This window comes from Vanacampus margaritifer, chromosome 5 (assembly GCF_051991255.1).
Source record: "Vanacampus margaritifer isolate UIUO_Vmar chromosome 5, RoL_Vmar_1.0, whole genome shotgun sequence".
Taxonomy (NCBI): domain Eukaryota; kingdom Metazoa; phylum Chordata; class Actinopteri; order Syngnathiformes; family Syngnathidae; genus Vanacampus; species Vanacampus margaritifer.
Window position 1 is genome coordinate 27,040,115 of NC_135436.1, and position 15,244 is coordinate 27,055,358.

At 40.0% G+C, this 15,244-nt stretch overlaps 1 protein-coding gene across 3 annotated transcripts in view; it reads left to right on the top strand.

Annotated features, from left to right (window-relative positions):
* Positions 1-15,244, top strand: part of cdon (cell adhesion associated, oncogene regulated) — an 86,080-nt gene that overhangs the window by 69,627 nt on the left and 1,209 nt on the right. For all 3 annotated transcript variants that reach the window (XM_077565960.1, XM_077565961.1, XM_077565962.1), the window contains 12 exons: positions 116-412; positions 1,231-1,503; positions 4,823-5,079; positions 5,208-5,382; positions 6,607-6,726; positions 7,897-8,100; positions 9,276-9,457; positions 10,723-10,828; positions 12,366-12,488; positions 12,638-12,823; positions 14,036-14,301; positions 14,513-14,592. In XM_077565960.1, the coding sequence (XP_077422086.1) occupies positions 116-412; positions 1,231-1,503; positions 4,823-5,079; positions 5,208-5,382; positions 6,607-6,726; positions 7,897-8,100; positions 9,276-9,457; positions 10,723-10,828; positions 12,366-12,488; positions 12,638-12,823; positions 14,036-14,301; positions 14,513-14,592 (2,269 nt within the window). The remainder of the gene's footprint in view (positions 1-115; positions 413-1,230; positions 1,504-4,822; positions 5,080-5,207; positions 5,383-6,606; positions 6,727-7,896; positions 8,101-9,275; positions 9,458-10,722; positions 10,829-12,365; positions 12,489-12,637; positions 12,824-14,035; positions 14,302-14,512; positions 14,593-15,244) is intronic.

Consider the following 15,244-nt stretch of genomic DNA (forward strand, 5'->3'; position numbering starts at 1 on the left):
TAAGTCCCGTTGGAATTTCTATCTATTTTTGAATATATATGTACCAGTATATGTATTTCTGTTTACTGAGCTTTCCCCAATATAAGACTAATGTTTGTTATTCTCTTCTATTTAGATGCAGACTCCCCTTCCTCTCCAGTGCGGATAGTTTACCCCACCACTCCCAAGAATGTGACTCTGCAGCGGTCCCAGTCGTACACGCTGGAGTGCGTAGTTTCTGGAAATCCGTCACCGTCGTCGTCCACATGGTTCAAGAACGGCGAGCCGATCCGACCGGGGCCTTCGTTGCGACACCTGCGCGACAATTTGGAATTTGTCTCCGTGACGACGGACGATATTGGAGTGTACGCTTGTGCTGCTGAAAGCGAGCGAGGGACGCTGATGAGCGCCAACTACACCGTCAATGTTCTTGGTGAGGATTCGCAACTTTCCGATGGTGGGCCCTAAATTTTAGCACCATAGTTTAATTTAAAATTAATTAAATTTAATAATGTTAATATATATATATATATATGTATATAATATTAATAATGTATATATAATATTAATAATGTATATATAATATTTATAATAATTATATATATTCTGCCCTTGCTAGGTTCCTGCTGTAGCTAGACAAATAGATAACTCCTTCAATTAAACACTAGTTGATGAATCATACAACTTTATTCACCGAAGAAAAGACTCAAAAAGGTGTAAAACTGTAACATCAAACACAAAAACACTTACATGCTGTTTGTGAAATAAAATACATTAAAAGGCAGTGCCGCACTTGTTTGCTGTATGATAAACAATACACTGAGATAGCATGCTAACGTTCGCTAGCTAACGCACTAACCGTTAGCTCGATTTCTAGCATCTCTATAATGCAAACGATTAACAATTAACAACCCCTCTAATGTATATTGGCTCCACGTTTCACACAAAACATTTTCTATATACACACACGTACAGGCTGTGCTTGGCTCGAGACTTGAGGACACGGAGCTGCAATCTGTTTGCTTAGCTTCTTCACACGACGCTAAACAGGAAGTACTTAACCCAACAGCATCCGGTTTTCTTTTCACAGTAAACGTAACTTTACTTTGCAAAATAAAGCATCTCTGGAATAGGAACAAAAATAAACAATACATGGCTTTTTCGAAGCCAGCACAATACAATTATACTAATTTTATTTAATTAATTTATTTTAAAGTCTAATGGGAATCTTCCCCCCTTCTAACCTTGTAGAAACCGCATCCATCTTGGAGGGCCTCGTTGACCTGCAGCACGCCTCTCCCGGCTCCATCGCTCGTTTCAGCTGCGTGGCTGCGGGCAACCCAACGCCCAACGTCACCTGGCTGTTCAACGCCGAGCCCGTGGCCGCCTCGCACCGGGTACGAATCTCTGATGGCCAGCTCGTCATCGCCGGTGTGGAGCCGCAGGACCAAGGCGTGTACCAATGTCTGCTGGACAACGGCATCGGGTCGGCGCAGTCGTCGGGAATGCTGAGGGTGCAGTCAGGTACGTCAATCATCTCATAAAAAAAGTACCCGAGAGGTTGAATGTTAAAAGTTACTTCAGGTCACTTATGCGGTGACATACTCAGAGAAAGTAAACATGGCAAGAGGAGCTGCGCAGTAAAGAGTTAAGCCGTTCATATCTTGAGGCAGTCCTCACGCTTGGGGGCGGGGGCCAGCGGGGGGGGGGGGATTGCGCCAAGGCCGCTCTCCTTTTCCCCGAGCTGGATCGTGAGAGTGAGCTTTGTGCAACGCCGCCCGGGGATAAGCCCCCGCGGACGCTGGAATGCGAGGAGTAGCTGTGAAGGGTTAGGACAGGGGAGCGGACCACCCGGCTGTCAACGTGCTACACAACCGCCTTGTATTTACGTCGCCGCGTCCTCCCACTCCTCCGTCCTCTCCTCCTTCCATCCCTGCCTCGCGTTTTCCACTGGAAGATGCAAGCAGAGAGCATGCCAAGCTGATAAGGACGCTTGTGTCGGGAGGTTCCAGCCGCTGAGTTTAACCAGCATCCCTAAAACATTTCACTTGTTCAGGGACACTGCAAAAACTCAAATCTAATCTCAACTTGAGAGTCAAGATATTTCTTCTTACCAGGCAGTTTTTGCGTAAGAGCATTTCACTTGCCGCACACATTTTCCCTTGTAAATCTTATTAAGCTCTCAGATGTTACTGCGTTTTTACAACTGGGTATGTGTAAATTTATCTAAAATTGGAAGTCAACCTAATACGTTATATGTGACTTCACTAGCCTAAACATGACATTCTGATTAATTTGTGGAATAAGAGTTAAGTAGCAAAATCTAGCCATTTTTATCCATCTCAGGGAGCGGCCATTTTACCACTTGCTGTCGACTGAAGATGACATCAAAGTTGCTCAGGGCTCGGGCCACGACCAATCACAGCTCACCTGTATTCTGAAGCGGCGCTGTGATTGGTTGTGACCTGAGACCTCAGCAACATTGATGTCATCTTTAACTCATTCACTGCCATTGACGGTTATAGACGTCAAAAATGTATTTGAACTATTTCTATTAGTTTTTTAATTTTTTTCCACTTTTATTAACAAGACTATGAAAACCTATATATTTTTTTATTGTACATTTAAAACAGATATAAAATTTGTGATTAATCGTGAGTTAACTCATGAAGTCATGCAATTAATTAATATTTTAATTGCCCGACGCTCCTAATTTTTAATTATAATTAATCGCATAACTTCAATAGTTTAATCATACATTTGATATCTGTTCTAAATGAACAACTTCCCCCCCCCCCTAGGTTTTCATACTCTTTTTAACAAAAGTAGAAAAAAAATGTTAAATAGAAATAGTTCAAATAATTTTTTTACGTCAATAGCCGTCAATGGCAGTGAATTAGTTAATTGACAGCAAGTGGTAAAATGGCCGCCCCCGAGATGGATAAAAATGACTGGATTTTGCTGCTTAACTCCTATTCCGCTAACATAATATTAACCAGAATACCATATTTAGACCAGTTGGGCTGCATAGAACATTATTGTCAAAAAGAAAATTGGGGGTTGACTTCCCCTTTAAAATAAATAGCGTAATTCTTTATGTGTACGTAGTATGAAAACATTTTAAATCTTGTCAAATTTTCCTATTCTGTTGTCAAATCATTTAGTTTAAATGAAGAACAATAGTCCTCATTTTATTACGTTTATAAGGCCACGGTTTTTTTTCCACATAAGTCTGTTCTGTGTTGTTTTGTCCATCACCATGGCAACAAGAAACGCTGTCACGTGATTGACCTTCCTGTAAGTCTATCAAGCCATTGACCAATCAGAGGAGTGCAAAAGCTGCAGGGGACGGGGAGTCATCATTATGTTGTAGAACACATTCATTATTTTAGTACCTTATGCTATGTTCCCGGCACCCACAGCACTCACATTTCAGGCCAAAATAGGATGAGCAGGAACAGATTAACGGCATTTTCATTCATTTGCATGCGAATAGATGATTTAAGTACTGTATTTTGATTTGAGAGCTTGGTTACAGAATGAATTCAAGTCATATCTGAAGGCACCACTGTACTTCCCTTTTTTTTTTGTTGGGAATCCCTCGTGGCTTTGTTCCCATTTTCTGCCTTGAAAGACTTCCTTTAATGTTGGCATCACTTCCTTGACGTTTTTCCTCTGCTGTGGCAGCCTCACGACTACATACAGATTCCCTCTCCGCTATTTTAATGGCCGGCATGCGGAATGTGTGGCAGCTGGCGGCGTTCCCGGTAATCAGGTTTAGTGTTACCAGCTCCCAGCATGTTTACTTTTGCAAAAGTGTAGCGGTGCCATGCTTGCTTGCTTGCACACACACACACACACACTCTCTCACTTGCACATTGTTTCTGTCAAAGTATTTCAGACATTGCGGTGATCGAAACTCAATGTACTTGCGTCTTCGGACCATTCAGACATTTTCTGAACTGCTTAGCCATCCTTTTGTCAAGTGAAAGATTGTTGGTCTTAACTTGAGCACAGGTGTCAAACTTAAGGGTTGGCGCTAGACCTGGCCTGTTGAATTTGATGTGGCCCACTACTGCTTAATATTTCTTGCTAAATAAGGTTTTTATTTTCATTTTGGCAGAAATTCTGGACCGGATTTACAATTTATCTTCACTTTTAACAGCTAGAATTTTTTTTTAAAAACTTTATATAAATTATTATTTTACGAGTGCCTGGCCCACTACTGCTTAATATTTCTTGCTAAATAATTTTTCATTTTCATTTTGGCAGAAATTCTGGACCAAATTTACAAATTTTCTTCACTTTTAACAGCTATTATATATTTTTAAATTTTATATATTATTATTATTATTATTTTACGAGAGTGCCTGGCCCCCTACTGCTTAATATTTCTCGCTAAATAAGGTTTTTATTTTCATTTTGGCAGAAATTCTGGGCCGAATTTACAATTTTTCTTCACTTTTAACAGCTATTACATTTATTTATTTATTTATTCTATTATTATTTGTATATTTTGTAATTGACAAATCAGGTAAACAAGCATTCTTGTGACCATCTCGCGAGCAAAAAAACACAGGACAGCAAAAGTGAACAATACTCATTGGTATATTCCTAATAATAATAAAAAGTAATTGTATTTCCCCAAAATAATGAATTTCTTTATCATTTCAAATAAATCAGAAGGGGACCTTGAAAAAATAATCGCTTATTAGATCGCAATCGCCATATATTGAGGAATTAAGTCGTTCAGCCCTACAATAGAGCAACAAACATTTCCAATTTTTGAAATAAATAAAGAATAAATGCACTACATGAACAGTACCGGCATGTCTCTTCCCAGAACTGAATCCCGATGTGGACGTTTGGCCCTCACTGCCGCCCATGCAGAGCGACGAAGGTGACGAGCGCTTCCTGACGGAGGAGGAAGAGGGCGCGGACGAGTCGCCGTCCGACGGGGGCGGCGACCGTCTCACACCTGACGCTCCCATCATCACCAGTCCGCCCCAGACACACAAACCCGACATCTACGACCTGGAGTGGAGGGCGGGGCCTGACGGCGGGAGCCCCATCAACGCCTATTTTGTCAAATATCGTAAGGTAAAATACACACAATAAAAAGCCAAAAAAGAAGCAAATCACCAACCTAGATTGTCATTGTGTTGCTGCTAATTCGCATTTGATGGTCGTCATGTGCACTACTGGTATCCTTTCCCGTTGTGGCTTAGGTGGACGAGATGGCCACGGTGATGGAGAGCTGGCTGACGGTGCGAGTGCCCGGCAGCGAGCGCTCGCTGCGTCTCTCCGAGCTGGAGGCGTCCAGCCTGTACGAGGTGCTCATGGTGGCCCGTAGCTCGGCGGGTGAGGGACAGCCGGCCATGCTCACCTTTCGCACTGGAAAAGGTACATAGCAGCAGCAGCAGTAGTAGTAGTAATAATAATAGGAAAAGTATTAGTAAGAAAAGTAGTAGTTGTAATAGTAGTAGTAAATGAAATTTGTGATTTTTTTTTGTTGTTGAAATGTTTGGATTTTGGATTGCATTTGTAGTTACTGCATAAATTAGGGCCTGACTGATTAATCGGCCGATTATTGCCCAAAACAATCGGCCAAATGGCTGATTATTTTCCTCTTAACGTTATCAGCGAAGAAAACCGAAGTTTCCAATGCTGTGAAAGTACCCTAAATGCACCATTTTGTATGCGTAGCATTAACAACTAGCAAGTGTGTAGCGTATGTTATTCTGGTTATTCTGTTGTCCCTAAGCGTCCTTTAAGCTATTTAATGACACCAGCAGTTGGAGTTGAAAAACTAAACACACGACGCTAAGAATTACAGCCAATGTATGTTTAAACATTAAAACATTGCTAGCCTGGCGTTAATGCTAAAAGCAAAGGGAGGATCCCATTCAAATGCTACCAGGAAGTTAGCATCGACTTCGAGAGTGTTTTTCCTTCAAATAACGAATATTCACACACAAATTGCTGTGGGAACACATAACCACAAGTAAGATAACATACGCAAAGGCACAGATTCTCCCTAATGTGTGAAAAACGAGTTATTTTAATTGAATTCAATCGCAACGTTCTTCTCTACTCACTTTGTGTACACCATGGATGCATTAAATTGATTTTATGCAGTAAATATATAATTTTTGTAAGTATTATTATTAAATTAGTAAAATAGTTCATTTCAATATGTGTGCCTACGGCGATGCTACGCTAAAGTCCGTGCTTTCCATTTGCTTTGATGGGACAAGGCCGCCACGTTTGTCTGTACATTGCCTTTGACGTGAAAGTCGCCTCTAACAACATGGCCGCCAGGTAGGCACAAATGCGAGCAGTTTACTGGCGCTGTGGCCAGATGTGGAACTATTTTGACTTGATCCAGTCCGTAGGTTCTGGATCTGTTAAATCCAGATTCCACTCTGCATGGTCACTGCGCCTTTTATAAACCGACGAGTTTCTTTTCAAAGTAAAACAGTGGCAGAAATCTGAGCCGCCTCCTGATCAAAAGGGAGCGGCTCAGGGAACGGTGTCCGAGTGCTTTGGCTGGTGGGCGGGGCTGACAACTGGGAACATGTGTGGGACTTTGTTTGACTTGCTCCTTACACCTTCCTCCTCCTTCAGAAAAGAGCGCCTCGTCCAACAAGAATCCGCCCAACAAGCCTCCCGTCGTCCTGATGCCGCCCAAAGCGCCCGAGGACAAAATGCCCAACACGCACTTCGGGGTAGTGATCCACGACAGAGGTAAAGTTAGGAATAGCCGAAAACTACTGCAAAACTTTAGCTTCTGCTAGCTTAATGCTAACTCACAATGCAAAACGCCATAGACAGGCTAGTGAATAGCACCCGTAGTTCCGGTGTTATGACTAGAGGTCAACATTCCCATCAAAGGCCATTCATGGCCATTGAAATGAAATTGTAACTTGCTCATTTCTCAACCAATTTTCATGAGGTTAACTTTTTTTTTTCGACGCCAAAGCATGTGCTATCAATACAGAAAATTAAAAAAGGCAACATTTGTGCCTGTTTAAGGTTGTCTTAATTGCGCAGCATTGTATGCAATCATATGCAGCATAGTATACTGGACGGGCATCTTTGGTCATTTGGTTTTAGACTCATGAAAGGCGCTCACAACTTCGACCCTCCTAGCTTAGCGTCTCTGTACGCAGCCTAAAAGGGATATATTGTAGCTCCATTTCACATCTGTGGCTGTAACTCTTTTAACAACGGATATTTGAATACAAACTGTAGAGCAACACAAGGACAGATAATATAACAAAACTCCCAGGCATACATTATTTATCCTCTGTGAAGAGCAACTCCATTTCGGTAGCCAAATGTGCACAGCACTCCATTAAATGAAGAAAAAAATGTGGGGGGAAATGATGAATTTATTTACATTTTTTTTCCCTTTTTAAAAAAAAAAAAAAAAAAAAATCTTTACATTCTAATTGATTATATAATTATTGTATGTTTTAATAAAGTACAGTAGCACAGTATTATACTGTGATATATTCTGTATTAAAAACACTTTACTAGAACACATGAATGGAATTTCCATTCATTTTCAATGGAGCAGCCGACCTTCTTTATTTTTTTTTATTTGACCAGATTTTTGGGAACGATTGGAAAGGAAACCGAGTATTTTTATGATCTTTCAACATACAATTCCAATACGGATGTGACAATAGGACTAACAAGGCTCACTTACTTTTCCACTAACCCTTGTCTCCATCTTCCTCTGCCGCCTCTCTAACCGCGTGACTCTCAGCTGCTGCCGTAAGTACGCATTCCTCCCGTGATTTATCCTTTCCGCTTCCTCCTCTCCTAATTCCTTCCATCCTTTCCGCCATGTCGGGATGCGGCGGCGACGCAGTTCAAAGGTTCACGCGTCTTGTCGCCTTCACTTGGCAGTGCCCGAGGCTCCCGACCGGCCCACCATCTCCATGGCCACGGAGAGCTCCGTCTACGTCACCTGGATCCCCAGAGCCAACGGCGGCTCGCCCGTCACGGCGTTCCGGGTGGAGTACAAGCGCAGCCGCAGCGCCGAGTGGGGAGTGGCGGCCGACAACATTTCGCCGCTCAAGCTCTCCGTGGAAGTTCGCAATCTGGAGCCTGGTGAGCCTCGACTGGATTTCTATTGGTTTGCCTTTGGCGCGTGGGTTCTTCAACTTTTTGGGTCTGGAGAGAATTTTTCTTTTTTAAAGGAATCCTCTCATAATCCCAAAGCCAATTAAACATAACTAATAGTATGGAAAAAACAAACACGAAAAAAAATAGTTGGTTCGATTGAACTTTTGTGGATTACGAGTGATCGGGATGATTTAGAATCTATGCAGACGTAAATAAAAAAGTGCATTGTTTGATTATTTTTTAACTGACATTGCAGCACCAAGTTCAAAATGTCTTAGGCAGTAATGCAATGAGGCTAACGATAGCTACTGCGTGCACCATAGAAATAAAAAAAGTTGCCTATTTTGGAGGCAAAAACTGTAATATTGCACGGGTGGGTGGAGTTCACAAAAAAGTGTACTTTCTTAGTATGACTCAAGTTAAAAGTAGTCCTCCAAATAATTACTTGAGCAAGTCCGAACTACTCTTGAGCAACTGGTGATCTGTTTTATTTTACGATCAGAGATTAAATGTCAAAAAGGGCAAAATATAAAACAGGATTGTGCAAATTTGAGCATATCATTTCAACTAAAGCATTCAAAAATTACAGTAAATCATCATCAAATAACACAAATTAAGAGTTCTGTTATTTATTTATGTTATTTTACGTAAAAAGTTGCCCTCCAAATAATTTACTTAATTAATTAATTACGTAAATATTCAGTTAAAAAATACTAAGGGACTGAATAACTGGTCATTTCTGATTTATTAATTTATTTTTAGTACATGTAAAATTGACCAAAATATGAAATGGGACTATCACTTCAACCAAACAATAATAAATTAAATCCAGAAAAAAAAAAAAATCTTTATGAAACAAAATTGAGGCAAATTTAAGTGAGTTTTTTTTCTTCTTTAAATTTTTTTTATCCAGCACAAAATGTTTTTTACTAGTACTACAGTACATTTTTATAAACAGTTTATCTTAATTTAACTGTATGACACGTTTGCATTAAATCTTTAACTATGGTTTGTACAATTTTTAGAGGAAGCTGCCGTCATTGGTCGAAACCATGCATGTTGCATGTAGTCACCAGTTTCACATTTAAAGCACTCAATTTGGGATTTTTGACATGAGATGGTAGATTTTTTGGCGACTCATGTTTTTCGGCTTCCCTCAGGCGCCACCTACAGGTTCCGCGTGGCGGCGATGAACTTGTACGGCGAGAGTCCTCACAGCATAGCGTCGAGGCCGTACCAGGTGCCGCAAGCCAGCCCCCGCATGGCCGAACGGCCCGTGGTGGGACCGCACATCTCCGCCACCGACGCCATCAGCGACACGCAGATCATGCTGCGTTGGACTGTGAGTAGGCCTTATTATATAGAGTCCGGAAGTAATGGATTACATGTAACACAATGATGTAATCTAACTACAACATATATGTAACTGTTATCCGTTATATTAATGGGAGAAAATATGTATTTGGTTGTGTTTGGACATGAATGCGCAAATGGGTAAGAGTTGAGAACATTTATTAAATTGAATAAAATAAATCAAAATGTAATTTACAGTGTAAATGTGTTAAATGTAGGAGTGTCAAAATTAGTGCGTTAAATCTGAGTTACTTGGAAAGCCTGTACTGGGGAAATTGTTGACATGTCAACGTCAAAATTTAGCAGTAATAAATTTTATAGTAATACATATATTGGTGGAGACTGGTTGTATTTTACAATTTTAAAAATGTGCAGAATTTCACAAATTACTACATGTTAAAAAAATTAAATATCTCTTAATATGAAAAGAAAAATGCACCAATGTATTACAAATGCAATTATGCCATCTAGTGACCTCAACACAAATCAATATCACACTTGTTTTTTACAGTACAGTACATAAATTTTAATTTTAATTACATTTTATGAATTATTATGTAATTACTGTATCAATGACTAAAAAATGCAGCCATATTCCTATTAGGTTACAATTTTTTTTTACCACTAGTATGAAAACTTTTTATTTTTATTGTACATTTAGAACAGATATCAAATTTACGATTAATCGTTAACTATTAAAGTCATGCGATTAATTGTGATTACAAATTTTAATGGCCTGACACCCCTAGTTTTTTTTGCACAGGTTCCCACATAAAAATGCACCTGTTTCTCTTTGAAGGGTCATAGGTCAATCTCAAAACTGTAAAAAAGTTAAAAAAATTTTTTTTTTTTTTTTAAACAGCAGGATCATAAAGATTAGGAACAAAAGTCATGCCGCGGTTACATGGTGCCTTGATACAGGTGCGAGATTAGCAACTGCAGAAACAAACAAACAAACAGCATGGAAGGGTTCAAGAGGCCATTACAAAAACAACGCAGCCACTTCCCTCCTCATTCTCACGGCGATTCATTCATATCGTGCAAACTTTCAAGAGCCAATGGGCGCAGATGATAATTGCCGCCCTTTCCGTAACCTGCGACTCTCATTATCTGTGGTCCACTTCCGCGCAATCAGAGCGGACGGCTGATAGCGAGCCGCTCCATTAGCTGCGAGGGGGGGAAAAAAATGGTAATTGAGGTTTAATGTAATCATCTTGCTTTTTTTTTTTTTTTTTTTTTACTTCCCGTTTTCAGTACAGTCCCTCGAGTAACAACAACACTCCCATCCAAGGCTTCTACATCTACTACCGGCCCACCGACAGCGACAACGACAGCGACTACAAGCGCGATGTGGTGGAAGGTGCGTGGAAATGTAAAGACACACAAAACAAATTTTATTTTGCAAAACGGGATGCCAACCCTCTTCGACATCCCAGCAGAGATGGCGCACCCCCCGTTTCCCAAAGCAAAGCCTGTTTAAAGCCATTCAAGGCATCGCGTTTCATCCTGCCACCATACATGCATAGCTAGTGGACACACTAGTCTACATACAACAGACAGTGTTGGCTTTTCCAGCTGTGGTTTTGCTGAACGGCTTCCAACGTAATTGGCCTGAGTTGAAATACGAGAACGGGCAGCGGAGCTACGCAGCGGCTCGGGTTGCCGTCCGGAATGCTAGGCCATCACGAGACAGGAAAGGAAAGGAAGTGGTGGTGCTGGTGGGTTATCTATGGACTTCTCCACTTTTACCACAGGTCAAACTTCAGTCAAGGCTTCCGCCTGAAGTTTGGCCTTGATTTAAGGTAAACCAGAAAGTTAGTTTTGGACCTCGGGTCAACCAGCCTGGGGATAAATATATATAGAAATAATATTATTGTAAACAATACAATCCTGATATGGTAAATACATGAATACAAATCACAATAAAATAAAAAAGAATTTGTTTAAAAATGAATTAATATCATTAGAATATAGAATACGGTTAATAAAAAATAAAAAATTATGTTATAATAAATACAGTCCAAAATGTTTTAACATTTATGATAAATAAATTAATAAATAAAAAACACAATAAAATAATTCAAGTAATTCAAATGAAATATTAATAATTAAATCATCAAAAATATATAAATGAAATAAAAATTAATACAAATAATTACTTTTAAATGAATTAATATCATTATAGTATAGAGTAAAGTTAATAAAAAATAAAAATAATGTTATAATAAATACAGTCCAATTTTTTTAAAACATTTATAATAATAAAAAAATCAATAAAAATCACAATAAAATAATTCAGCTAATTAAAATGAAATATTAATAATTAAATCAACCAAAAAATATCAATAAAATCAAATGAATACAAACTAAAGGTCACTACAAAGATTAAATATAACAAATATAAAATATAACAATATAACAGTAACAAGTACAACAAATATAGAAATAAGCAGACATGTAATAATAATTGATGATTGTAATTTCCCCACAAAGTAAAGCCACTAAATTTGAAAAAAAAAAAAGAACAAAATCCACATTGGTTGAAAATGTTGTGATTTTGTCTTGTATGCGTGTGTGTGAATGTCTTATATACAGTATGTGTGTCTTTGTCTGTGTTAATAGTGGAGTTGAGCCAGGACAAACACAAGCTGCCATATATGGAGCTGAACTAGAGTGCAGCAACTGTGCGAAGGCCCACGGGGCTGACGAGAGACGTGTGTGTGTGTTGGGGGTGCGTGCGTGTGTGTGTATTATGGAGGGGGAGCACAAGAGCGCATGAAAGAACACGACCTCAGCCAAGTGGAAAAAATAATGACGTGTTATTAGTCAGGATTAAAACCTCCACAAAACACCTTTCCAGACAGTCGCCGCTAACTCAACCCTCCTTTTCTTCTCAGGTGTGAAAGACTGGCACATGATCAGCCACCTGCAGGCCGAGACGTCGTACGACATCAAGATGCAGTGCTTCAACGACGGCGGCGAGAGCGACTACAGCAACGTCATGATCTGTGAGACCAGAGGTAAAGACACGCCCAGCCAACAAGCAAATATCACCAAAAACTAGGGACTAACCGAGTAAAATCTGCTATTATTGGCCGATTTGAAAAGAGTTAACTTTGTCCAATTGATCAACCATGCAACATCCTTTTTTTGTGTTTTTGTATTCCAGCTCGGCAGTCTCCGGGCTCGCCCAGCCAGCGGCCCGTCACGCCGCCTCACGCGCAGGAGCCCGCCGGCCCTCCCGGGGGGCTCCTGTACCTCATCGTGGGCTGCGTGCTTGGCGTGATGGTCCTCATCCTGCTGGCCTTCATCGCCATGTGCCTGTGGAGGAACCGGCAGCACAACAACATGCACAGTGGGTGTTGATGTTGATCGCCACATCGAACGAGCACTTTTTACTGAGCCTTTCCAAACACCTTGAATAAACACAATAAAGCAATTGAGTAAACACTTAACGAATTAAATAAATCAAAATAAATTGAAGATAAATCTTAATATTAATCATTATCATTAAAATAGTATATATTTTTTAAATATTTTTTTTAACTCTTTGACTGCCAAAAACGTTAAATAACGTTTAGTAAAATCCTATGGAGGAGTGCCAAAGACGTTAAAAGACGTTTGTTTCAAAACAGAGGTGAAACTAGCTATTTTCTATTGTTGATTACTCAAAAACGAAATAAGCTAGAAACAACTTTTTTTTTCTGATGAAAGATGAGAGTCCAATCTTTCATTTGGTAGTATGTGTGTTTCCATAGTCCAAACACATAATTTTCTGTGGACCTTGAAAGATCAGTCAAAAGATCAGTCAAAATGCTTAAATCGGCTGGCACCCACGGCATCCCTTTTCTGAAAACGTCTGGCAGTCAAAGAGTTAATTATAAAAATATATAACCAATATATATATATATATATATATATATACAGTATATATCAATATATAATTTTAAATAAATTTAACTCCTTCACTCCAACCCTCCTGGCTGTTTTACTGAATTTTGACTGATTTTGCAAGGTCCACATAATATTCTGTTCTATTGCTATAAAAACATGGAACCTACCAAAAGAAAGATTAGAGTCTCTTCTTTCACCAGGAAAGAAAGTATCTTTGTATCTGTTTCCGTTTTGCAGCAATTACCATAAGTTTGATGATTATTCACAAATCTATTGAAAACACTGGCAAAAAGAGCTTGTTACAACATGGCCCTGGCTGATTTCTCATACTCTGCTGCCACCTGCTGGCCGTTTTTTGCAATAACTACCATTACTTTAAGCAACCTCTTCATGTCAGAAGCTGTGTCAAAGCCTTCTGTATGCTCTAGCATAAAAAAACATTTTTTTTTTAAAAAACTACGTCTAAATAGGTTAATGGGAGTGAAGGACAAAGTATTAAAAAAACATATTCATACATTTTTGGGTTTGAACGAGTTAAATAGTAAAAAATGGAAGATTTTAGTTTTATACGTCTTATTTGGCAAATTGAAGTATTGAAGTAATTTTAAGTGATTCAGAAATATAATGGGACGAGAAATGAGCCTTGTGGTACTCCGTGTGTTTCCTGCCGCAGAATACGACCCTCCAGGTTACTTGTACCAGCCGGCTGACATGAACGGACACGTTCTGGACTACACCGCATTGGCCAGCACCGGCCGCATGAATGGTGGCGTCCACGGGGGCTACGGGCACAACGGTATGTTGCCCCCGGGGTGCCACCACTTGCACCACAAACATCCTAATGGCCTACCGCTGCACAACGGCAACGGCGGCCTCTACCCGGTCGGACATCCTCACAGCCACGACGGCACCCTGCCCCACCCTCACCACCACCACAATGTAAGTGCGGGACCCCCAAGGGTTTTTTTTCTATTCTAAAATACAATTTTTTATTTAAGTATGTCCCAAAGTTAGTTTAAGGATACATTTGTAGAGATGCATTTTTAAAAATGATCCTATATCATTTATCATCGATTATTTCACAGACCCTCAAACTTTCCTTGCATTAATCCTCACTAAACACTTTTTTTTTTTTTTTTTTTTTTTTTAGGGAGGTGGCATGTACACAGCTCTTCCCCAGTCGGAATCTTCAGAGTGTATGAGCTGTCAGAACCTGTGCAACAATAACAGGTGCGTTGACAAGAGGCGATGTGGATGAGGGATTTTGGATGACACAAGATGTTCATTGATAATGGGACGAGAACGGAGCCTTGTGGAACACCTCATACCATTTGGATAAAGAATAAAGACACAACTATGAGCAGATTGCCAATCACATCATAAGAAGCTTTCTCTTTCAAAGTCCACTTTTTTTTATTTCCCTCTCTGACTTTTCCATCGAGTTCATTCGCGGTAGTCTGTTTAGGACTTTGTCACGTGTCGTCGGGAGCGAGGCCAGCTGGCCTTTTTTTTTTTTTCTTGCACTCCGCATTCCCATGCTGCTCCTGTTTATATGCTCAAGGCTCAGCGGCATCACAGTTTACCCTGTGTGCAACCAGCCAACACACGGGCCGCACTAATTAGCCTCCTGTTTATTTATGTACACGGGCGGGAAAGAAAATGTGGATCGCGGTCGGGGATCCTTGTTCTGATAGCAGGAAGTGCGCGCGAAACCCGATGCTTCTCTTTGAATGGGATTGAGAATATTTTAGTGTTTGTGTTGGCTTTGAGGGCTTATAAAGTGTCGTGCTACGCAAGGACGCTTCTGTGGATTTGGACACAAACACAAAGTCTTTATCCTCTGCGTAGATGGACATTATGGATCCCACTTCAATTCTAGGCA